The sequence below is a fragment of the Falco rusticolus genome, chromosome 1 (assembly GCF_015220075.1).
Source record: "Falco rusticolus isolate bFalRus1 chromosome 1, bFalRus1.pri, whole genome shotgun sequence".
Classification (NCBI taxonomy): domain Eukaryota; kingdom Metazoa; phylum Chordata; class Aves; order Falconiformes; family Falconidae; genus Falco; species Falco rusticolus.
The window spans coordinates 100,198,171-100,224,537 of NC_051187.1; the positions used below are offsets into that span (position 1 = coordinate 100,198,171).

The 26,367-nt window shown below is 35.7% G+C and overlaps 1 protein-coding gene and 1 long non-coding RNA gene across 5 annotated transcripts in view; one reads left to right on the forward strand and one right to left on the reverse strand.

Annotated features, from left to right (window-relative positions):
• RFC1 (replication factor C subunit 1) overlaps positions 1 to 26,367 on the reverse strand; it is a 42,610-nt gene that overhangs the window by 10,646 nt on the left and 5,597 nt on the right. For 2 of the 3 annotated variants that reach the window (XM_037391411.1, XM_037391410.1), the window contains exons 2-12: positions 25,769 to 25,897; positions 23,941 to 24,016; positions 21,909 to 22,028; positions 7,757 to 7,989; positions 6,958 to 7,032; positions 4,997 to 5,074; positions 4,054 to 4,141; positions 3,660 to 3,958; positions 2,610 to 2,717; positions 1,931 to 2,110; positions 1,531 to 1,635 (exon numbers count right to left, since the gene is read on the reverse strand). In XM_037391411.1, coding sequence (XP_037247308.1) covers positions 1,531 to 1,635; positions 1,931 to 2,110; positions 2,610 to 2,717; positions 3,660 to 3,958; positions 4,054 to 4,141; positions 4,997 to 5,074; positions 6,958 to 7,032; positions 7,757 to 7,989; positions 21,909 to 22,028; positions 23,941 to 24,016; positions 25,769 to 25,897 — 1,491 coding nt within the window. Of the gene's footprint in view, positions 1 to 1,530; positions 1,636 to 1,930; positions 2,111 to 2,609; positions 2,718 to 3,659; positions 3,959 to 4,053; positions 4,142 to 4,996; positions 5,075 to 6,957; positions 7,033 to 7,756; positions 7,990 to 15,808; positions 15,898 to 21,908; positions 22,029 to 23,940; positions 24,017 to 25,768; positions 25,898 to 26,367 lie in introns of those variants that run through there. The other variant, XM_037391420.1, reaches the window with a different exon arrangement.
• On the forward strand, positions 12,749 to 21,897 carry LOC119149757. Of its 2 annotated transcripts, none has more exons than XR_005104856.1 (3): positions 12,749 to 13,136; positions 15,802 to 19,902; positions 20,686 to 21,897. It is a non-coding gene; the product is annotated as an uncharacterized LOC119149757 (long non-coding RNA). The 2 variants fall into 2 exon arrangements; XR_005104855.1 differs by having other exon boundaries at positions 12,760 to 13,136; positions 19,784 to 19,902.

Consider the following 26,367-nt stretch of genomic DNA (forward strand, 5'->3'; position numbering starts at 1 on the left):
TTTTGAAAAACCTATACAGTAAATAAACAGACTGTCATTGAACGCATGTACAGGAGTGCTTAAGAAAGTAACAAAGCTTATATATTGATAAATAGAACTTCAAGAGCAGATGAAGTAGTACTCCACTGAAAAATAAACCACTGTTAAACATGATACCACTTGGTTCCACAGCACAACCCAGAAAAGAGAGGCAGGAAATGTTCTGGTCATTCCAAAAGCAGTTGCCTTACTCACGGAGCCTGATACATTATTTAAAAAAAGCAACGCTAATGACAGTCAGGTTGGAACAAATGGGCCAGACACCCATGAAGCTCTTGCAAAACAAGGCTTCCAGAAAGCGTTCAACCCAAAGCAATTCAAAGGGAGTTAGTTGTGCTAGCTTTGGCTGGGGTAAAGTTAATTTTCTTCACAGAGCTGGTAGGGGGCTATGTTTTGGATTTGTGCTGGAAACAGCGTTAACAACGCAAGGATGCTTTAGTTATCGCTGAGCGGTGCTCACATACAGAAGAAGGGGGTGGTTGTGGCGGGACAGGGCAGCAGGGAAATGTGCAGAGTGATGGCATTTGTCTTCCCAAGTAACCATTATGCATGATGGAGCCCTGCTCTCCTGGAAATAGCTGAACACCTGCCTGCTGACGAGAAGCAGTTTTTCTTGCTTTGATTGTGTTTGCAGCTTTTGCTTTACTTAAACTGTTTTTATCTCAGCTGAGTTTTCTCACTTTTTCAATTCTCTCCCTCATCCCACCAGGGTGGGGATTGAGCGAGCAGCTGCGTGGTGCATAGCTGCTGGCTAGGGTGAAACCACGACAGGAGTGAAAGTAGTTAGTTAGTAAGCTTGGAGTTGCTTTTCCTTAAGACACCAATAGTATCTTTACACACAACAATTCATGTCTAGCCACTTCAGAAGTGCCAAAAGCAACAGCTATACCGAACGCACAACATGCTAGAGCTAACAGATTTTAATAATATTTTATCAGCCATTACAGACTAAGTTTAAATGTACATAAAAAACTCGTTACTCTTTTTACAATGTTCCCTGAAAAAATCACCTCTAGTATTAGTTCAAGTACCACAAAGACAAAATCTGTTACGTATAGACATGGTTTACGTAAGTTGTCTCATGTTTACAGTACAACTTTATATTGGGCCTGTCTGGGTATCAGACACAGTATCAGTCACAATTACTTATTTCAAAGAACGAATAAAAAGTCAAAGTTTACAAATGAAGCCATCTAAGGAGGTACAATTACCCCCCCAGTCAGATACCTAAAATACAGAATAATGTCAGAGTATAAAAACGTTAAGGTGGGGAAAAGCCCTATAAGCTCCCAAGTAGAAGTCTTAGCCACAAATACGAAATTTTCACTTTCAAAACTTTTAGCCTAGAAGGTCAAATTGAAAATTGCAGGGTTATTATTACTGGAACAGAAGACAAAACTCCCTTCTGTTAAAAAAAAGACCAAAGTAAAAAAAAAACAACCAAAAACCACACACATAAGAAAACCACCCCTAAGTTTATAATGAACAAACCTCTGTTTCAGCTGCCAGCTCATATTTGGACTTTTTGCCTGGCATAGTTCGAATAAGATCAAACAGGCCATCTTCATCAATAACTTTTGTCCCTAAAGTTGATGCCTGGAGCAAAAGCCAGAATCAAAAAGTTAGGAGTTACATAATTCACTTCGAAGTGCTTTCCAGTAATGACTGCATTTAGGAACACAACAAAAAGGTTTTTTTAATTTATCTATGTGGGTGTATATACACATATAAATAAAAACAAAGCAAAGCCCTAAACCACTAGGCAACTTTTCCTTTTTAACATGCACTTTATTGGTAGTACTGCCTCATTTTGGCAGAGATGAAAATCAACAGTTAGATATGAACAGTTCACTGTTTCACTCCTACTTTGCTCAGGTACAGGAACGCTCACCTTCTCACATTTAGACTGGCCACAGTCTCGCCCCATAACCAGATAGTTTGTCTTCTTGCTGACATTACCAGTTACTTTTCCTCCATAACGTTCAATCAGAGACTTGGCCTCATCTCTTTCAATACACTCCAGAACACCTGTAATTACGAATGTCAGGCCTTCCAAGCAGTTTTCAGCACCCTGAGAAGCAGAAGGTCGCAGAAAACACCATTACCTAATGCAATGCTATCAAATGCCTCTTCACCATAAGCTTTTTCTAGCCCCCTACAATGCCGCGTACCCTATGAAAAATTAAAAATAAGCCTATCATACCTAGCTAGGTATTAGTTCTAGAAGTTCAAAAGTCATTAAAAGGAATAGCTGCTACCAACAAAACTTCACACGTGGTTTATCTGACTCCTCATACTCATAATGCTCTGTGCTTCAAGCATTACACATCAGTCAAAGGAATGACAGCAATCTTCAACTTTAAGACCAGTAACTATTTTTCATCATCACGGCTTCATAAACCAAGTACTGGATTAGTCACTGCTTTGCATTATAATTTAGTTTTTTCCAATGCATACTTCCTACTCTAAAAAAAAATACCAGTTGGTAAACAGTTTAGTTGATCCTTGTTAGATCACAGTCAGTCCATGATACACTTCTACATACAGAATTCTGCTGTAGCCAAACTTACCCGAGGTATTTCTTTGGACCCCAGTGCTTTTGGACCCTCACGATTAAGGAAGCTTCGGTAGGCTTGATAATTAATTCGCTTCTTTTCAGAGTCCTCAGGACTTACAGACTTGGGCAGGAGGGGAAAAAATTAACATGCATATCATATGTATTAAAAAACCCCAACCCTCAAGCATCAGAGTTTAAGACACTTTTAAGCACCGAAGGAAAATTAAGGTCTAACACTTGTTTTTAGTAGATTGAGATGCAGTACCAAAGCTTGCTCTAGTTTTGGTGCTTGTGCTTTGAGGGTTTTTTTGCTGTTAAAGATTTAAAAAACTCATCTGAGAGTTTTAAAAATATAGACCTACTATTTATGGTCAAGTTTTTGCAGATTCATCTGCATTCCACATCTACATGCTCACTTCATTCATAAATTGTTAAATTCACATCCTATTTTATTTCAGAATGATTATCAGGTATAGACTAAGATCTACACTTAGAAGTCTGCTTCATAGTATTTCTACTTTTAAGAAACATTTAAGCTGTGTGTTCAATAGTTACAGTCACAGAATCTGTTAAAATTATATTCCTACATAACGTATCAATCATAAGAAATATACTTCAGAAACAGGAGATGACAGGACACTACAAGAAATCAAACAGTGCTATTTATCATTCTAACAGCAGTACAGATCTACAAGGTCACCACCCTCACATAAACAGTAAGCTTTCCCTCACTAGGTGAGGGTCAGAATTCCTGCAGTCTGCATTTTTTCAGCAAACAAACATGAAAAGCACCAGACTGATTTTGCAGTGTATATGCATACCTTAATGAGCATTAAAGAACTCTCAGTTCCTTCATGCATTTAACTTACACTTTTTAAACTGATTTTTTTCTTATATTTTTGTAATTGCTGGGAATGTAAAGCCTTACTAAAATTAAAGTTCTAAGAATTGCCTAGAAGATTCAAAGTACTAAGTAACAATAATGACACATAAACAGTAATAAATTAAAACATTTTCCTGAAAACTCCACCAAGACTACTAAATTCATTTTGATAGCTCCTACCTCAGTCTTCTTGGGAGAAATTTTCTCCTTCTTTGGTGTTGTCTTTTCTTTCCCTCGAGTATTTTTTTCTTTAGATACCAAACTTTGAGCACCTCTTTCCTTTTCAGCAATCTCTTCTTTTTGTTTCAGAGACACAAGCCTAGAACTAGGTTTCAAAGGCGAGGTCTTATTCATCAACTCTTTTGCTGTTTTACCACCCGGTGATTGGGAGGATACATGAGGGCCTTTTGAATGTTCAGATTTAGTTGGCTGCTTCGCAGTGTAATTCTTTGCTTCACCTGTTGAGTTTGTTGATTTCACTTGAAAGGAGGCAGAGGGAGGAAAGCACATACGTGAGAATGCATCTCATTAACGTTATGAAGTGGTGAAATGTTTTCTGTATTCCATATCCTACCTCCTTCTGACTGCTTATATCTTTCTGTCATGTTAGGACTGCTCTTGACGCTCAGCACTGTTTGCTCTCCTCCTGAATCTTTCCGAGCCTAAATAAACCCACAACACCAAAGTCAGAGATTCATGTACCAAGCTACCATTAAGCCCAGCTCCCCAGGTTCCCCTACTGTTAAGTACACACTAAATGACATCTAACAAAGCTGATCCTTACCACGTCAGAATACAACCTCTTGTCAAAGCAGGCAGAAGAGCAAATTCTGCACTCAGCCATGCACATAAATTCCTTAAGTCAAAGGCCAGACAAGCTTTGAGGTTACAGTAAATTTTGATCTTAATTGGTTTACTGATTAGTCTAGAAATACTAATATTTGCTATATTCAAATTAACAATCCTAAATTCTAAAAGCCTTGATGTACCACACAGCAAATATTTCACTGTGCCTTATACCACAAGTTATGAGAACTTGTAAGATCCCTCCATCACTAGGGTTAGTCTCAAAACTATCAAGATCCTTGCTTGCCCCTTCTCTTGAAGCAAGGAGAGTGTATTGTCCTCCTTCCTTGTTCTCCCATCACTTTTCACCAGCTTGTGCCATTGACTCATTTTACTTCATCCTGTCCTCTGGATATAGGTGTTTAGGTGTTCTAAAGCATAAGTCTTCAGCAACACATTTTCCTCAATCAGAGCTAGAACTTAAAATCCCATTTCAACAGAAGCATATAGCACAAACATACAATGATGCCAGCTGTCTGATTAGGAAGGACAGTATCTACTGAGTGAGGAAAATCCACGAGGAAAGTATCAAAATTACGTATGTTATTTTCATGCAAATTGCTGGTTTTAATGCATTTGTATGGAAGTCTCAAAACAAAGGTTAGGTGTCCCAATAAGAACACTCCCAGCAACACAATTTCTAAAAACAAGAGTTTAAAAATAGAGTTAACCTTCTTCTTCTGTGGTGTTTCATCCAACATGGCCAAAGTTTTAGCAAATTCTTCATCTTCATGCAGCTGTCTCTCCAGCTAATAAAAAAAAAAAAAAAAAGCTATTTTTAGAATAATGTCTGACAAGGTTTAATTCTGCTTTAATTTTTTAAAGCTATCTGCTGTTACAGACAAAGTTTATCAAAAATAAAACAGCACATAGCTGGGAAAAGTGCATCAGAGGAAAACAGATTTCTAAAAATGGTACTGAAGAATTATTTGTTCCCTCAAAAAAAAAAAGTGATTGAAGTCTAGTGAGAAAAGCAGAGTTTGGATTTGTTGCACTAGGAACATTACTAACCCTGTATAATCCATTTTTAAAGAGGTCTTCCATTCCTTCGTATTTTTTATTGTAATGTATCCTTTTCATTTAATAAACATGCAGAATTTGAATCCAAGATCTCACAACAACCAGCTTGCACGAAGATGCAACCTGCCGGCTTTAGAAAACTTTCAAAGCACTCCCAAAACCCAAGCAGGAACAATGCCTGTTAAGTATTAAAATTTCCAAACAACCAAAGTTTTATTCTCATCTACTGCTAACAACATATACGAAAAAAAATTCTGGCAGCTCTGGAGAATTTAGCTACTGCACTTAGTCCAGGTCTTGCCAGTTCCGTTTAATTTAAGGCAACAAATACACTTTAACTTTTTAATATTTCTACTTCTGCAACTGATTTTCTTTGACAGAAGAGCCAGTAAGAACAAATACTGTACACAGAATTTGAGAAAGTTGTTTATTAATTGTAATAATAATTTAAAAAAAAAGTCAGGTTGGTGTCATTTTTATTTCACCTAACAAAATAAATGTGAAATCTACAATGATAACTGATCATCAAGTTACCTCTCCTATCCAACATGGTCCCTTGGGGAAAACTTCTTCTATTGCTGAATGGTATATATTGTTGCCAATAAATATTGATGATTTTTGTAACAAAACAACAACAAAAATCCTTTCATAGTTGTCCTGGAGTCCAACATGCCATGCTATAAGATTCAAAGAGATGACTTTATAAAACTGATATGCCATAGGCATTACTTTTATGTGCCCATGACGATGAAATGCATCTATCTTCCATGTGTATAGTGAGAAAGAGGAAGGGCAGCAACCACCAAACGCAAACCAAACTAAGGCAGAGACAGACCTGAAATAAAGCATGTTCCTTTTATGATACATACAGACAACGTGAGCGTTACAGCTAAGATCAGTTCAAATGAAAGCAAACACCTTGTTTTGCCCAAAAGGTTACCTTTCTCTGATAGATTAAAGCTAGATTCCTCACACCTCTGGGGAGGTCAAGGATGAGACTAAATTTTGCATGTATAATTTTTTACTTCAAATGATACTTGATATTACCAATATATGGTAAATGAATTGATTTTCCCAAAAGCAAGTAAACACGTACAAGAAGTGTACCTTTCCCTCATTTTGATTCAAACAGGAAATTTTAAGACACACACATACGGGTTGTTCACATTTTTCTTAACCATAAGAACACTCAGGTGACATGTGAAACATTCATGGATAGCAAAGGCTTTTAATTCACCACTTCAGGGAACGAAAAAACCACAAAAAACAAAGACAAAAAAGCCCCCCACACACCAAAAACATGAGGAAGCAGAAAGTGAATTCCATATGAAAAACAAGATTAGAGACACATCAACTGCACAGGTAGATAAAAGTCTAGATAAGACAGAAAATAGATTAAGGGAGATACTCTATTTACATAACTGCAATAATACCCATAAAAAACCTGTGTGACTATGTTTGTACATATGTGCAAGACTTAAGTAAACAGATGAATTTAATTACACTTATTTATAGCATGCATGGGAAGTCTATCTTAATTTCTTAAGGAAAAACAATTTTAAAGTTAAACAAACTGCTCTTGGCATAAAGCAATGAATTTATAGAGCATCACCTCTGAATCTTCTTCAAGCTGCAGTTGCCTAGCAATGGCCTCATCATCTAATGTGCTGTCACTGCTTTGTGAAGGCTATATTAAAAAAAGAAAAAAAAGATCAATAGTTCAGTTTCCCCATATTGTGTAAATTACAGTTATTTAATCTGTATGGATTCATTTTGTATACTTCTAGAAAAGGACTGGGAATAAGACATGCAGCATTTTATTCCTAGCTTTCTAACCTAAATACTATTAAACATGGCTGTTTTAAAGAGATTTTACTATTCAAAATGAAACTATGCTATAATATAAATATCTAATTTCTTCAAACAATGCTGAACATCTCTGAAGCTATCAGAATCAGCCTGCTTGAAAGAAAAAACAACATGATGAATTTTTAATATCCTCCATACTTTATTTGGTGCTTTGTTGTTCCATGAATGTATGTGCCATAAAGCTTGGGAAAACAACCTCTTTCCTCTCCTTCATGTCCTCCACCCCCAACTATAAGCTATCCCACCCACTCACTCATCTTAAAAAACTGCTTCATTTTAAGAAAAGTCACTTGAGAAGAAGAATGGAGAAAATTTTTCAACTCTGTGCCACCTTCTCAAACATGGAAATGCTAATCTAAACTTGCATTTGAGGACTTGATATGCCTCACATATCATCAGGGTTGAACTCATACTTGAGTAGTTACTGAAAAGTAACACTAAGTATGACAAGCAGTAAAGTACCTCCTTGCAGACGTTAAGCCAGCCATTTTGATCTGCTATCAGACACACCAACAGCCTGAAGCAACATCATCAGTACTCACTTCTTTCCTTTTACTTGCTACCAGTTTCTTTTCTGATCGCTGGACACTACTTGTCCCAAAGTAATCAAGTGCTGAGGTAGGAGTCTGTTTCACTGAAGATAATGGTTTGATTTTAGCTTGTGGTTTTACATCTTCCTTTTTCACTGCAGCTGTTCCTTGACAACCAACTGCTGACATCCCATTCTCCTTTGGTTTCACTGAAATTCTTTTCTTGACAAAGTCATCTTCTTCATCTAAACATGAAGAGTATTCTATTACTTCTGGGACATGGAACTTAAGTCTTAAAACAGAACTGTCAAGATAACTATTTTGGCAGACTATATCAACTCAGATCCTAAGAAAACATTACAGGGTTTTAGAAGTTATTTAAAAAAAGGCCAAGTTGCATAACACATAGTATTTAGCATCTTTAATAGCATAGCTCAAGTCTGAATAGATCAAGTACTGAAATAAAGACACATAAAATGTTACTTGTGTTCATACATTACCTCTCATTTAGAAACGTTCACAAAGAATGCCTTCCCTTCTTACATAGGGAAGATTATAAACAGAAAATCTTGGTCACTGAAATTTGAACCCTCTATCTTTTAATTAATGCAACATCAAATTGAACGGCACAACTCTTTCTTCGTATTAAATGTGATGTATAAAGCTACATTTATTTTATTACTTTATAGTATTCATTAACAGAGCAGCTAATATAGCCTTTGTAGACTTGTATGTTCTAAAGAATCTCTCAATATTCACACAAACCAGAAAAAAATATTAGAACACTGTGTTTATATAAAAGCTTCTTGAGTAAGTTTACTTGTTCTTTTTAAAGTCCTGCCCATAGCTTATGAAAGTTTTAGTAGAAACACTTTTTAACACAATTTTTTTACTTCTTCCCTTTTAGTCAGAGATTCTATGAGCTATTCTGTACATTTCTGCACCTAAACACACTCTTCTTCCAGTACAGTCAACACCATCTCAAACAAATGCAGCCATTTCACAAGATGCAGAAAGAGGTCAGCATACAAAATAGATTTTTCAACTTAAAAGGAGGGAGAAATGTGGCATACACAGTATCAATAAATGTAATGTTAGCCTACAGACCACTGAACAAAATCTCCATCTTTCCTTATAAGGACTCTTCTAAAATAGCCAGGACATGGTCTTTCCAGTAACAAATAAATGAGAAAAGAGAGTCTGAGAGCCATTTATTCATTCTGGACTCAAACTATTCACACAGTTAATCAATTAAAAAAAAAATAAAATAATCAAAAAAAAAGGTTACCATGGGCTTCCAAGAGTTTTGTGTCATGTTGTGAAGTCTTACTGACAGTTATACAAATGAAACCCTATCACTGAAGCATACAAAAACCTACAGATATCACTGCCAAATTATTAGACTAATATCACAGCACAGAAGACAAACGTCAATGGGCAAACTTGTTGGTTAGTGATAAAAACACCTTCTTTGTGAACTCTTCTAAAAACTCAAAGTGTGTAAGGGCTAAGCAGCAAACTGCAAGAAAAATGTCCAAAATTACTATTAGACACAGAAAGAATAAAACACAGACTACAGAGGAACAGAAATGGAGGCAGTCTCATTTGCATGCCTCTAACTGAAGTCTGGTTTTACTTTTCTCAAAATAGAGGCATGTCAGACACTTCCCTCACGATACAGAATGTTTTAAGCATCTGTTTTATAACCGAACTTAAATTGACAGTATTATCACAAAAATATGTTCATTTTCCAGTCATCCGATTTCAGTCCCTATACTCCTTTTCACAATCACTTCCCTAAATTTAGATGACACGATACGTCTTCTATAAATTTTATTTTATGCCAGACAGAGATGGAAGGAAACAATTATTTCTTGTTTCATGTTTTCTCAATAGGTGTTAGTAACAAGATTGTTAGAGGTGTCAGCTGGAGCTTCCTGTTACTGAACACTTGGTAAGCAGAATTTAACAAGTACAATGGAGGATCCTGACTATTCCTGGGACAGAAAGAAAAGTAAAACAAAGATGCACTTGTAAGGCAGGAAATTAGTTCAGCAGTGAAATCAAGAATGCCTGAAGATAAAAATCTGTCTACCAAAAAGTGGCATTTTAGCCAATTCAATTCACACAGCAAAATATCGAAGAGACAATTCAAGCCCACAGCCTCAGCAGACAGCAACAAGTTTTACCACAAAGCTAAAAGCTTCAGTGTTCTCAACACAATTTACTTCCCCTAGGCAGCAGCAAATATCTTACTGCCATTTAGCAGTAAAATACCTGGGACATTTGGACACTAGATGCTTTAGGCTCCTAATTTACAATAGTTTGAGGTCAGAAGAGAAGACTGCTTATCTCAAACTTAATTTCAGGAATATTTTTACTACTTTTAAATTCTTCAGTTTAACAAGAAGATACATTTGCATAAGTAAAATGTACCTACTACTAGAAATTAACAGTTAATGTAGATGTAGTTACATTTATTTGTCTTGAAAAGAAGATATAAATCCTATCCTGCTCCCCATCCTCCAGCTTTTCTTAAGCTAAAGGATGCTCCATGCAAGAAGAGGATCTTTACCCATCACTATTGTTATCAGAAGATCTGCATGCAATATTGATTTTTTTTCATTATTCACTCATGACTATTTAAATAACAACAAAACCTAACAGGATATTGCTTTCTCTCAAGCAGAAAGAAGCAGAATAAATATAATTTGGTTGTAATTAAAAAGGATGTGGATTTGAGTCATTTATGATACCAGTATTAAGTATTAGAACAATTACAGCTTTGCTTAATTATGTACTTCCTAGAAACGCCAGGATTAGAAGCATTTATTGACTGCAAGCAGTAGCTGAAGAAGGGCAAGAGATTCACAGCACTTATGAACAGTCTATAAATATAAATAAAGGCAAAACGGGAACTTGAAAGTGGTCATCAGGAAACAAAACTACCGCAGTTCTAATATGTGGGTTTCAAAAAAATGCTTTAAGGGACAGATACTCAGGCTACAGTTTCATCCCCGATTCAGGAAATTCATAAGCACGTCACAAATTTGCCAGATCTCCAGGCACTCCCCTTGTTTCAAGTATATTAGAACATCTAACGCTTCCTCCTTGACACAAACTTCACACATGCCTACTGCCACAGAAATGAACAGCAAAGTTAATCAGTTGTACACTTTCAGTTTCCTTACAAGCATTAAGGTGACTTCATTGACAACTCTGAAAATACCAAGAGTCCTAGTATTGCTGCTGGACTATTTTGATCAACATTTTGCAACATATGACCTGTAAAAGCAGAGGCATTCTCACCCATACAGGCAAGCCAATAATTTGTGGAAAAAATAGAAGTGAAAAATTCAGCTCCTAAAAATTGTACATTAATTGCATTCTTAATTGCTAGGTGAACAGTTGAGATAGCCTTACCCAATGGGGGCATAGACTTCAAAAAGGAGAAAAAGGAATCAATTTTATCATTTACTAGATTACTTCTACACTGCAAAATCTTTGTATAGCAGAATATGGCTGTTCAGGTAGGAAAAGTGTTTCACTGGAGTCTGCATTAATCTGCAGTTGGAATGTACCCTTTTAAAGATCCCTTGGTCTCATTTTTTAGAATCCTCTGCTACAAACAGAACAAGACTATTCTCAGAACATGACATCCACACATTTTTGTGTGTGCTATACCATGAAAAAATACCCTGAGCATACACATTTGTTGTTTTCCAGGATTAGTGCCGAATTACAAACACAAGTCAAGACCACATATTCTAGTCAGCTTTTCTGGAAATTAAGTAGATGTGACAAAGAGAAAGCTAATCAGGAACAGACAGGCATGACAACCAGGAGGCTGCTTTCAATTATTTTGGATGCAAACACTACACGCGAAGCGGGGACCTACTATGCCAAGCAATGTACAAGGACAAACTTCCCTAGCAACAAACAATTGTTATAATCCTGAGTGTTTTAAGAACTATTCCACAACATTGAAGCACATCTGGCTTTTATTTGATACACTGTTCTAGCAGCAGCACAATTAGGTTAATAAACCACTGCCTGCAGCCACCTGTAACTATCTGCTATTCCTCTTTCCTATCCTCGCCCTTTCTCAACCGGGTTTCACCTGCCGATTACAGAGCAACATCTGTGGTTGTTCCCCAACTAAGCTCTATCAAAATCACATAAGCAGTTTTAAACATTTGTGTAAAATCAAATAATCTTAAAAGGCTCAGGTTCAGGAATAACCTCAGCCAATCTAAAAAGGGAGCAATCTATTGCAGCAAGGGCTAACAGCAACAAGCAGCGTAAGACAGACCCTCAGATGGCCTTCAGAACAACATATTTTATTCATCTTAATTTATTATTTCTGTAGTGTTGAGTTCCTTACCAGTATCCAATAGAATTCCCTGGTTCCTATTCTGTTCAGATACAACATTTTTAAGGCAGAGACAACCTCTTACTATGATGTTATAAAACCAAATATGGGCAGGGCATCTGCAGGTGACAAGTAACTCATACTTACTATGATAAATGTATGTTAAATTGTGTTGGTAGATTACTACATAAAGATTACTATACTGAGCTAAAGCACTACATCCTATCCTAAAGTCATTAGATCTATATTACTTATATAAATTGCAATAATCTGGATGTCTGCACAAGTACTTAAAACCGTTCCCATCCTAAACCATTTTCAGTCTAGAGTAACAGGTATTGCCATCCAGGCTAAAGTTGAGGGTAGAAAAAAGTGTTTGTGTGAAAAGAAATCAGATTTTGATTATCTTAAACATGCATTGGTCAGTAGTCAACAGTCCCAACACCTGGTAGGACTGAGTTGTGTATTCATCTTTTGTTTAAAGTACATCTTTAAGAAAACCATCACTTCTCCAAAAAAAATCAGCAATTTATTCAAACTCAACTCCCGTAGCTCTTTCCAAAAAGAACAGAAGCTATGTGTGACCAGCAAAGTGCATTTTTTTCTATCCTTCTACTCATTTAAAAACACAGCAGCTGCAACCTACATTTAAAAAAAACTGATCTGTACAGTCATTTAAGGTTTTTTATGTCATTTCTCAACAAACTAATTGATTTTAGATGTACTACAAACATGCACTTTAAACTACAATTGTTAGCACTTCGCCTATATCGACATGTCAAGGTTCCAAGCTGTTATAAAGCTTACCTCCCCTTTACTCCCCTGAAGTAAATTTCCATTTGGATTTTCCAGTTATCAAAGATTATTTCAAGAAGTTGCCTCCGTCATATTTACCACTTCAAGGGAAAAAGGTGCTGGGATCCAAGAAAGACCTCAATGCAGTAACTGTCATGTCTAATTATACACTTTGGTGCAAAACTACATACCCTTCGATACCCTTTTGCCCACAGTATATACCAAGTAAGTATATGTGCTTGACTAAGAATTTTATCTTTTAATATTATCTTTAGAAACACGTTTAGGGAGCATTAAAATATGAGAAGGCTGAATATATTTAAACTGAAATAAGTGATCTTTATCTGCAAAACCATCAATTATAGCAACTCCTCCTAAATGAAATACTCACACTTGCCATAGAAACTGTGTACTACCTTGGCATGCAATTAGCAATTATCAGCCCATTAGCTCTTTCCAGTTTATTCTAGAGTTTTATTCACTTAAACTACTTACTTTTACCCTAACAGCAGCTTTATAATTTCACAGAAGCAAATCTGAATCCCCATCATGTAATGAAATTTCATGTTCTGGGGTTTAGTGCACCTGCATATTCAGTAAAAGCAAATAATCACCTAGAAAAACTAGGGGAAAGTAACTTGAAAAAGATCCAGCCAAGTATAAATGCATTCATTTTTTCCAGCCGAGACTTAGTGAGCCACTCAGAACACAACGTTCTGTTTCATACAAAATTAACTAGCCAGCGGGTGGGAATATCCTCTTTTACATTTTAAACCAATCCAGCAGATTAACTGAGTCAGGACCAGTTACTGAAGCAGCTTGGTATGGAGATGTGAAAGGAGGAAGGGGGGGGGGGGGGGCGCGGAATACATCCAGCAAGCAGAAAGGAATAGGCAGAGGAAAACAGCAACTTCTTGAGCTAATACAGCTACGCTTTTAAGAACCACTATTCCAAAGAATGAACTTGTCAAGTGACATCAAAACATTACATTCATGTTTGATTTATTGGTAACATGACAATCTGTATCAGCTATGATAAAAGCTTCAGAGATCTTACAAGTGATAAACAAAACAAGACAGTCCAATTCAAGAAAATATAAACTCTCTGATAATGGAAAAAGCCAAATAGATGTAAATTATTTCAAAAGAGTAAAACTGAAATGGTTCTGGTAAGCATTATATTTTCATAACAGCACGGAACCTTTTTATTTTGGTTTGGGGTTACCTAAGGGGAGATAATTCTGTTTTGCTTTTAAAAAAGCACCTTACAAAAGTATGAGGTTAATGATGCACTATTTCAAGAAATGTAAGTCACAACACTCTCTGTTAAGCAGACCTTTAAAAACTTGCACTTAGACTTATCAAAAAAGCAACCAAGACATACAGCACATTTGGAGGGTTTTTATAAGATTTTTCAAAAAATCTGAAAGCCTTCAGTTAAAAAAAAAAGAACCATGTGATCAGAGTCTTTCATACGGAGGTTTTTTAAACTGTGCAAAACAGTGAACTGTAGTATTACTGATAAAATGCAAAACTAAGTCTTGAGTAGAAAGTTTCTTCCAAAACTTGACACTTACTAACATTTTATGTCAAATCATATGTATGAGACCACAACTTATGTGATGTAAGTCGTCATTGCATAAGCACTGGGAAATATTTTTCTATTTTACATTATAACTCCACAATGTTTTAACATAACTGCATTTTAAAAATTGGGTAATTGTTCAAAGGATCTACACCTGAAGTCATGAAAGATCACTTTCAGTACTATGGTCTAAATAAAACAGGTTCTGTTGTTTCCTTAACACACTGCTTTCATGTTAAACAGTTTTATTCCAAGTTAATGGGACTGGGTAAAGCAGAGAACTGTACACATTCTAAGAGATACCGGGAAGTCTAAAACGAATTTTGCTAGTTTGTGTATTTTTAACAATGGCCTTAAAAACAGCTTTACATACAGAAAAATTGAAACTTTAATGCCTAACAGTGTAATTACAGAAAATTTAATTCTCACTCAACCCAGTAATAAGAACTACAAAAGGAACAATGAATGTATGTGCATTACAAAGGAACTGAAAAAAGTCGGTAGTGAAATGATGTATCAGAAGGTCCAAAGAAGAGAGTATCTTCAATGACTGCTATACTTCATTCATTCCCCAATCCCACAAAAATTCAAAACAAATAAATGAAAATGAAGCATTACAGTCACAGAAAGTTCATACAGAAAAGTGGGAACTAGGAAACATCAACTGCCCGATTTTATCATTTAAATGCAATATACTGAATGGTTAAAATAAGCTTATGGTATTTCTAAGCAAAGGTCTTTTGTGCAGGTAGTAAAAAAAAAAAAATTTAAGTGCAGAGGCTCTACAGCAAACAACATGAACGGCAAGAACTTTTGAAATTCTTTTTGTCTTCTGAAAACACTGTACATATTTAAGTGCAAAAATTTGCCACCCATTTTCACATGCTTTGAGCAAGTAATTAAAAACCTGCAAGGAACCTATTAAAAAAAAAAAAGTCTCCTACATCATAAATTTTTAGCTACTGAAAATTACAAAGCAAGTTACAACATTATAGGTGCACCACGTAATACCTATATCATTAAAAAAGCCCCCAATACATTAATGTGAACTCTGAACCCTAACTGGTATATGGAAAAACACTCCACATCAATAAAACCACCAAAGCTACCTGGAAATAAGTTAATTGCAACCATACCACTTAAATGGCTGCAACAACAGTATATGAATTACTGATTTAGTAAAGAACAATGCATTGATTTTTCAACTGCACAACAACTTTGTCAAAAGAAACAATCTGCATGAGTCAGTATTTTTATAAAGTTTTACTCCAAACATTAAGCACTATCTCTGTGTTACGATCTTAGGTCCTACCTTAAAAACATGCTGTCTTATGTAGGACATGCAGCACAGAAGAAACAAGATTCATGTGCACTTACAGGACTAAATATTAAAATCTGGTTAAGTATTAAAAAATAAATCAACCTAATCCTCATCTGGGTTCACAAGTCATGCTGGAGATGGAAAGGAAAACAGACATTAATTGATTGAAAAGGAAAAGGCTGTTCCTTACACTACGATTTCCATGGTACTATTCTAAATGTTCTCCTGTTGAGATCTGTTTCTACTTCCCTGTACTATCTACACTGCTACAACCATTAAGAACACCTTGCTCTGATGCGCACGTAAATATCCAGCAAAACAGTCCTCTGTGTTTCACCACACTGATGGCATAAGGAGCCAAAGTATCAGCATGAGAGAAACAAAGTCGGGGCTCAGTTGGAAAATACCAAAGATGAACAACATCAAAGATTAGGCACACAACACTGAAAACATGCAATTAAGTACCACAAAATGCAAAATGTAAAGACTCAAGGTACTTAAGTATATTTACAACATCTGCATATTTCCCTGTATTTGTGTAATAAAAGAAAAACAGTTTGCATTTGTGCAATTCACTGCTAGTTCACAGCAAGGAGGATGATTTTTTCATTGTACTATTAGAAGCATGCAAAAATTCAACTGAAACACTAAAGGGAAAGAAAGCCCAATAAAAGTGCTTGTTGCAGCCATGGAAGAGTATAAGGCTTACAAGATAGGCATCTCCACAGAACTATCAGGCAATCAAATTAACACTGGAGTAAGGATGCCATTTCAGTTCCTTAATTTAAAATAAACCTACTACACTTAGCCAAGGTAACCTCTGCATGCAGCTACCAGAAAAAGGAGAATTCACTTCATACTGCTTTTCAGAGGAAGAAAGGGATTAAAATGCAAAATGCATTAATTCCAGCATCCAAATTAAAAGGCAAAATTATTCATTTCATCTTAAATTTGTAGAGTAACAGCACATGGAGCTGTCAATGCCTCTTTTTAAGAGGCTCACGTCTAGTCTGCTACACTTTTTTTATAGAATGGTATTTTATGCCATTATATTTTCCATTAAAATCAATACACATTAATAACCCTAACACTGACAGTTCTATAAAAAAAAAAAAATAATTTGAAAAGCAACCAAACTCCTTTTCTGAACAGATTAAAAAATAGTTTGGGTTTTAAAATATTGGAAGTAGCCCACAGAATCAACAGCTTTCACAAAGAAGCCATTCTTTAAAGAAGAAACAAACATGAAGTATATAGGGAAGTTTTTCCAAAGCTTCCTCAAAAGAAATTTACAATTAAAACAATCATTTTGCAATCCACATATATCAAGAGAACAGCACAGTACTACAGCTAGGCAGCTGCTTGACCAGAACATCTTTTAACATACCTCTAAAAGATGATCATGTACTTGTAAAAGTAAGTGCAACAACCTGCCCATTATTAAAAACTTAAAATTTAACAGCAACTGTTACAGAGTTTAAACTGTAACAAGTATTTCATGTCCTGCCATGTTTGAAATACTGGCTGACAAAGTAATCACTGTCTTCTGATAAATGAATCCCATTAATTTTTTATTAAATTATTTTTATTACCACATTTCTTTCTCAATATTGTTATCCTAGATTCTCCAAAGAAAAGAAAAAAGATCACCTCTAAGAGTAAGACTAAATTTCACTTTATCCACACCTCTGGTTTCCACTTACTTCCCTATTCAGGGAGGCAAGTCCAGATACTATTGCACATTTACTATGTTTATACAACACTCCTCACACCGCTTCAGACTTCGAGTACAGCAGCACATTTACTATTACAGGACTGTTATGTTTGTATTCACAAACTTAACCAAGTTACCTTCAATGGGGCTCCCTCCTAAATACCCTTTATGTACCCCTCTGCAACACCAGTCCCTGCTTCTTCACAGGGTTTCTGCCAGAACCTATACTCATTACTCAAGTGCATGTCAAGTCAAACTCCCATAGTTCAATACGTATTCCCAACCGACCTTTCACAAAACATTTTAGAGGAAAGTTGGTACAAAGAGCACTATTTGTCACCTTCATGCATTTTTGCATACGTATAGCAATTTTCATAGATATATACAATGCTAATATTGCCCAGGAAGTATCAATCAAGATTTTTCATTCCTCTATGAAAAGTTTCAGTGTAAAACATGCTTATTGACTGATGCTCCGCCGTTCAATTGAACCAGTGTTTGGGTGTGGGGACCTTTTGCACTCCGATTTTTTTTTTCTATGGGTTTTGGGGTTTTTTTTCATGTTCATCCCCATGCCTCCCAGCATTCTCTGTATTAAAAGAATCTATATTCAGCAAGTACATCGACAAGTTATTCTTCCCATCCTGTCTCCTAAACTCTCAAGGAACAATTTTCCAGTAACCCACAAACCTACTCAGTTTCTATCACTTTAGTTTTTCTAGCTTTACAAATAGAGTTTAGCCTATCACTAGAAGAAGGCTTCTTTTTTTATAAAGAGAAGTTGTATTTTGCAATATTCAAGCAATTAAGGAGATTGCTACATATGCATACTTAGCTCTGCACAATGTATATGAAAGATTAAGTATTCACTAAAAAAGTGAGGTCATAACTCCTGCCAAATAACCACCTGTGATGAAACCAGATTAGGTTCAACACATCGTAACAGGTCATCTTCTACAAACAAAGCTCAAGGTTCCATACTTCATTAAACAGTCAAATAAAGTGTTATTTTAACAAGTACAACAAACACAAGTTTTTTCCCCAATCCACTAAGACTGTTATTACAACAAAAAAGGTTTTTTTTCCCCCTTGCTACACACTAGAATAACTTCATTTTACCTTCGGCAGTCACTAAACATTTACATTAAATTTGTTTCAATAGTAACAAATTATTTCTTACAGAATTACAAACAGCAACTATTCTTGCTGTATTTTTTTGCATTTAAAATATTCCCAAAGACATGAGAATGAGATGCTGACTTTTGAGCTAGGCCAGCAAGCCTATTCTTGATTAAGTTTTCAGCTGTGTTAACAGTGAAAACAAGAAAAGTACAAATGCCTACAAATTTCATAAGGATCCTTTCTACCTACTATTTCTGTATTTCTATTCTTGCAAAACATGTTTCTCTCAAGCCAATAGCTGTACCAATACCTTGACAGCTCCAAGAAGCTGAAAAAGCTATTTATAGGTAAAACATAAACAAATTTCACGCATTAAGCCTCAAGGTTATAAAGGCATTGTTCTAGTCATATACTATTTAGTCAATGTGTACTTAACACTCTTTAGATAAGAGTAACCTTGAGCTGTGGTTTTCAGGGATTTCACCAGTAACCTTGACTAGCGTTCCCATGGTATCCTATGCAGAAAAACTTGATTACACCATCCTGAATTGCATAATAAACCTAAATACGTTTATTGTCCAGGCATCTGACAGTTTATCTACTCTGGAATCAATGCTATTCAAGATCCTTTTGATTAGGAAGAATTGTTGGCAAAACTGTCAAAGGAAACTAAGTTTTGAGTAAAAGGACACAGAAGTTAAAGTGTTCAGGGTACTCTGGAAAAATGAGCTCATTTCAATATATGACATGATACAGCTCAGTACCAGGTCAAATACCTAGGACAAGTAAAATAAGCACAATCAGCCTTAGAAACAATGATTCTGAGAAGAGCCTGAGAAGGAATAATGTATAGAAAAACAAGTGTGGCTCAACTGGCTAACAGGATAATGCAGCAAACAGTCCTTTTTTTTTTTTTTGTTTTAAAAATGCGTGGTATGATTATAGGGAGGCAATGTTTATGTTCAACCACGATCTTATCAAAAAATACTACGCCCAGGGACTGCGTTCACTTTTCCAAAATACATATCCCAAAAGATCATGGAAGAACTCTTGGAATTCTAACACATAAAAACATGTCTTATCAAAATAGATTTGGATTCAAGTCTGTTAATTTTAGCACAATTTCTAAGAATCCATATAGGGGAAGTATTGCAGCTAGAAAGAAGAACTCTAGAAGACAAATACAGAAGACCTGAACTCAGAAAACAAATGCAGAAGACAGCCTCAGCTCAACTCAGACCAGATGTAGGTAAGTCCATCTAACCACAGCAGCAACTGACAAAAAAAAGTCTTTCCCACTGCAGGCCTAAATAATAGCAAGCAAAGAGAGATGCATCACAAACTAGAAGTACCAGCTTTGCAAAATGTGTCCACCTAGTAGTACAACTCTCAGGAAATTCTACAGCCTGTGTTGCACAGATAATCAGAGTATGGTAACCTATATCCAATACCAAAATACTTAAAAGTTTAGCTGCATTACGACACATCAATGTGAAATTACAATAGATCTACTGGAGAAAGAGACACTTCTATTTTAAAAGCAAATTGGAAAAGAGTGGACCTAACACGACAAAAGATTTAGGTTGGGAAGCTATCAGCTCTGAGCAGCAGATCAATTAAAAAACTTCTAACTTATCAAATTGAGTCAAATTTAAGATGCTTCCAATCTATGCCATTCAGTAAGTCGGGAATCAAATTCATTCTGTCCTCAGAAAAAGTGAATTCTTCCTGCCCACATGTAATCTTAATTTTTGCTTACATGCCACTAACAAATGTCTTTATTAAGATGGAATAAGAGAACAACCAGTAGTAAAAGCAGACCTGAAGTTGCAAGCACTCACATGTATTTCAAGTGTATTTAAGACCCACACAACTCTACGTAACAAAAGGAATGCGCATACACATTCAGCCAACTGTTCTCGGATGGCAGAAACGTTAAAGTCCATCTTCAAGACCTACTAAAACATTAAGCTAAATACTAGCTCTGTTCAGTTTTCTCACAGTTTTTGTTGTTGTTTTTGCTTTTTTACAGAATTCACAAAACCTGAGTATTTTCCCCTATGCTGGTGGCATACCTTTACAGATGCTTGATTCACAACTAAGACTGAGTCTACATAAACTGATGTTCACTTATCAAACAGTAGCCACTGAAGCTTTTCCATAACATCTCAACGTCAGTGGAGGAAAATGCACAATAGCTTAACGCAAAGTAATTGGAAACAAAACTGCTTCACAACAGAAATAAGAACAGGGGGAAAGGGGGCCAACGGGAAAATCATTACCAGTTTTTTGTTTTGGAGCTGGGAAGGAAATATGTTTAATGAAAATTCTGCACGATAAAGTTTCCATAACAGCAGACAAACATCTCCTGTCAATTTACAGTCAAACTCCTCCTGAGAGCATCAAGGTCAATAATCACACAAAAAGCAACACTAAGAAATAACAACCGTGCAAACAATGAAAACAAATTAACACATAAGACTCTTCAATCAAACTGATAGAATTTGCCTTTATCTGTTCAGTTGAATGGTACTTATGACTTGAAATTGTGGGTTTAGTTTAACTACACAGCTTCTATAAAGAAGAGACTAAATCTAAAAAAAACCTACTGAAAACTTGGCAGTTAACCACTGTCACAACTTTTTCAGAAGGCTACAGAGGACTTGAAAATGATCAAGAACGATTAATTACACTCACTCCTTTCCCCAAGAGCAAAAACAACTGCAGAATTTAGAAAGCTGAAATCCAAGACTGAGAACTACGGTATAGTATAGTATATACAAGGTATAAGTCACCAATGCTATTAGGCAGAGATTAAAGACAGGGAAAGTCACATACCAAATGAAATAAAAATCTAGGTTTTCAAACCTATTTATGGTAACCAACAGCCATATCATGAAGTGTGATAGTGAGCAGTTTAACTACATTAAAAATAATTCCTTAACTCCTTCCCCTGAATCTATGGAACATTCTTAAGCAGGGAAGTGTTAGGTGATAAAATTATATGCTTATTTAAATCAGCCTAAGCCACTACCCAACATCATCACAGTTTTACCCTGCTCCTGACTTTACAGTACTTGAGGCTAAACTTCTGAAGCGCCTTTGGTTAGCTTTTTCAAGAGAACATAATTTGCCTTCCTCTATATTATGTTTTATGGTCACATTTAAGAGTGTATCAGCAAAACGATCCATCCCATTTGTAACATAACCCACCCCGCTATAGCTGAACATGTAATGATGTATTTCTTCCATTACCTGTTTCTGAAATGTAAGCAACAGGATCCCGCTTTCGAACTTTACCAAGTTTTGAAGGAGCTGGTTTTTTCTCAGATGTCTGCTTGGGTTTTTTTACTGGCTGTATCTCCTCTTCTGAATCTGCATTTTGACCACAACATAAATGTAGATTTTCTCCACATACATACAGGCTTTAAGTAACAGATGACATAACATCAGTTAACATGTGTTCACATATATTCAACTAAGTGAGAAAAAGAGCACAGCTTTGTTTTTCACCCTCAGCTAATAGCCTAGCCATCATTTATTCCAGCATATAAACAAGTAAATGAAAATTTGGTCAGAACGCCAGTCCAGACAGCAGTTTTTGTTTACATAACAAGAAATACTTTGGTATGTATTCCAAGAACTGCTATGCCTGTATAAAAACCTTTCCAAAAAGGAATGTAACTGTCAAGAGAACCACAGATTACTAAGAAAAACACAACCACACACAAACAACTACAAAAGTCCAAAAATCATTAGCCTGATTGAATTTATATGGTATTGTATTATACTATACTGGTATACTTACACCACTGTGGATTATGTACCCCAAGATCCAAATGAGTAAGCAGGGCAAACTGAGGAAGCTGAGATAACTAACAAGTGGAAGAGAGGGCTACCCTGACAGCCTAGTTTCCCATGATAAACACTAATAAATATATTTTTTTAAAAAAAGAAAAAGAAGAGAGGAGTTATGGTCAACTGACTCAAGTTTCATCCTATCCCCACCTTGTCTGTCTGCGTCTCCACCCTCCCTGCCAAAAGACAAGACAGACACACTTTTTCATCTTCAAGAACTTAGAGCACTAGTTCCTCTTTTCTTCTCCTCCTACTAAAGGGCTAGAATTTGCAAAATCTCCAGACAGTATCAACAGTTTAAAGGTAGCAATCGAGTTACATATTACTTTTGCACTCTCAACTTTTAATGCAGCAAAATTTCTACTGCTGTTCCTCACTGCCATATAGGAACTTTTTATAGAACAGTTTAAGGTTTGAACACATTTTTCTTTACACAATAGCATTATTCTGACAGATGTTTGTGTGACCATTTTTCTTCTACAAGAGAAGCAATCCCCTATTGTTAAAACTGCTTCTAAAAATTCGAGCTGAAGTCTTCAGCAGGAGTCAAAAATCATAGAAACTCCTCCAATCTTTTCTACAGTTCCACAACAACTATTCAAGATTCGGAATCCAATCAAAGAGGGTTTAAGTGACATAACAGCTCAGAAAGATTAAACTAGAAATTCCAAGCTTTTAAATTAAACAAACTTCACAGGCAAGGACTTGGGTGGAGGTTTTTTGTTTGGGGGTGGGGTGCTTTTTGTTTGTTTGGGGTTTTTAAAGGTGTAAGTGCTATAAAATGGATCTCCTCTTATTATAATACTCCAAAGAATATTTTTAGAATGCGATGGCAGTACTTTGAAGTTATATTCTCTGTGTTCCATACTGTAAATTTAAAACTATGGGATGAACAAATACTAGATTTTTTTAATAGAGAAAGACACATATGGAAACACAAATTTGCTTTTTAAAACAAATCTCTTGGTTATGTTAACACAATGCAGAAGAACGTTGTATTATAGTGTATGATCAGCCTCCTGTACCCAGTACTGGATGTTACTTATCCCTAACAGAACTGGAAACCTAAAACTCCCCACAATTTATATATGTTTTCATAACAAAACAAGAAAAAAAAAAAAAAACCCCAAACAAAAACCATCAAGTTCCAGAGTTTTGATAGAGATTGCTATCTGAACTTTTGTTTAAGTTATTTTGTTGAAAGTTACTTCCTACTGTATATTACACACATGGCACACGCTGCACTCTTATTAATCGAAAATATTTAGCTATCCAGCAATAATTACTGTGACAAAATGTTTTTAACTGCATTTACAAAAAAAACCCATACAACACAAACCAACGACAGCTGTCTTTCTGATGCACCATTTACTTAATCCACCCTGAACCCTGATGCAAAGAAGCATTCAGAAACAACCATGAACACTACCTGAATCGTAGATTATTCTTTTTTTCTTGTTTGTCCGCTTTCGTTTGGAATCATCTTCACTGGATGAATTATTTACCTAAGAGTAACAGTCCATTAATTCAACCAGTAAACAGGTCCTACCAGCTTTTACTCAGTTGCACATTCAACTTTGTAAGCTTCAAACAAATTGTAACAGAAATTATTTATTTCCCAATATTACATTTACAAAGTCCTGTGCTAACTCATGGGTGGGAATGGGAAAGGTGCAGGGCAGAAGAAACAGGAAGAAACTGCAGCAGTAAGTTAAACATGCTCCAAGCAAGCCATAGATGATTATGTTGAGAATAAATATTCAAGTTTAATGCCAATTAAAAGTAAATCAAACAGATTTTCAAGCATTTCCAACTTTTAATCCAAAAAAGAACCTGCATGATGACCAGAAATAGTGGTCATACAGGCTAATAAATCACTTGTATCGAATCCAGCTTTCACTTTCGGTTTTGTTCTGGATGTGGCTTGGCTGTAACCACCAGAATTTGACACAACTTCAGAGTAAAAATATAGCCAGTTGAAAAACGAGAAAACCCACACACAACAGCTGAAGCTAGATTGATTTTCTATTCAGCGTCCTGGTTGCTTGCAGCTTCTCTCATTTGTTAAGCAGTGCAACTTTAAGAGACTGCACCACTGGTCACAGTTGACAAACGTGCTCCACCTAGGAGCAGCTAGTATTAAACTGTCTCAAGGTAATACATATATATATTCACATATTTTTTTTTTCAGTTTATAAGTTTTAAATATTTAGAAAAATCACAAGCTGCACAGATAGGAAGCTTCCTGGGCCTAACAAACTACCAACTATGCTTATTTTGTAGTCATGGGCAGCTGCAAATGCTGCTAAAAATACATTTCTAGTTAAACATAACTACAAATTTTATAATCTACATTCAATTCTAATCTTAAACCTGTTAAATCCTTCATATAATTTGAGAATTGCAGAGTAGAAATAATAGGTCACACAAGATTAACAATTACGTCTTTCAGTTCCACTGAATGATACTTTATTTTCACATTGAAACAACAAAATTATACAGCCAAAATATTTAAGTAACATTTTTCTTCTTGATTGTGATGCTTCACATTAGACATTCCACCCTATTAGAAATCCTTCCATTCTGCAAGTGATTTTAAAGCTCTTTAGCCACTCCTTTCTTTTTTATACGGTTCAGATGACTAACATGCAAAGTACTCTGAGACTAGAACCCTATCAAATTTTAACCTGTCATTTGTAAAAATTTGGTCTTTGCAATGGGTCTACATAAGTGATCCTGTCCAAAAAAAGACAGTGTTAATGTTTCCCCCACAGGTGTTAAAACACCTGGTTAAAAAACTGGTCAGAGGGCACCTGCAACACAGACTTGACCTTACTTTAAAGCATGACATCTTTATGATATGCCTACATCTACTGTATATAGCCCTCAATCTTAATTAAATGAAAAGTTAGATAAGCAGAGCTACTTAAGAGAGTTGTGGGCTACAGCTAAAATAACTTCAAATACATCAGACTGTTCCCACATTAGCGCCTAACCATAACAACTTCTACCTACCTCTGATTTGCCCTACAACCCAAGTATTTTTAATAACAGTAATTTTCTTCAGCACCTATAAAGTTTTGCTGCTAGAAGTTAATATTAAGTGGTAGTTTCCTCCCATGCCTGTAGAAACAACTGTCATATAGTGCTTCTCATACACTCAAAAAACAGTCTATGACTTCAAAGAATCTTAAATACACAAACAATCCTATATCGGAGAAACCAAGCATTTCAGATACAAGAAAAACAAAACTAACCTTAGACTCTTTTTCCCTTTTCTTCCCACCGGAAGGTCCTTCACCATTTTTAATTTTTTCACTCTTTTTCAGAGTCTCACATTCTTGTCGCTTTCCAGGAGGTACAACGCCAAAGAATTTCCGGATATCCTAGTAAAAGGGAAAGCAGATTCATAATTTTTTAGACAGAGATAGCTCTTAGAAGTTTCACGCTACAAAACACCAATGCACTTAAGTTACTTTCTTAACAGCTCCATTATAGTATTTCTTGATATTGACATTTTGTTTACAATTAAGAAAACAAAGCCCAGCTAGCTAAACATAGCTGCTCAGACACCACACCATCTTTCCCTTGTCTTTGAATCGTGAAAACAAAGGTTTTCTCCCTCAGCTGGACATCTTCACCAACACGTGCTTGAAAACAAACTTCCACTAACTATGAAATATGACTTAACACAGATACATAACTAGAATTCTTTTTTTTTTCCAATTAATCATCACAAATCTAACCCAAAATATTTTTATAGTTAAAACTATCAACTCAGCTATGAGGTAGGGTCCAATGTAAAAAGACAGCAAAACACCAGGAACTAGACACAGTCATGTAGCAGGACATACTG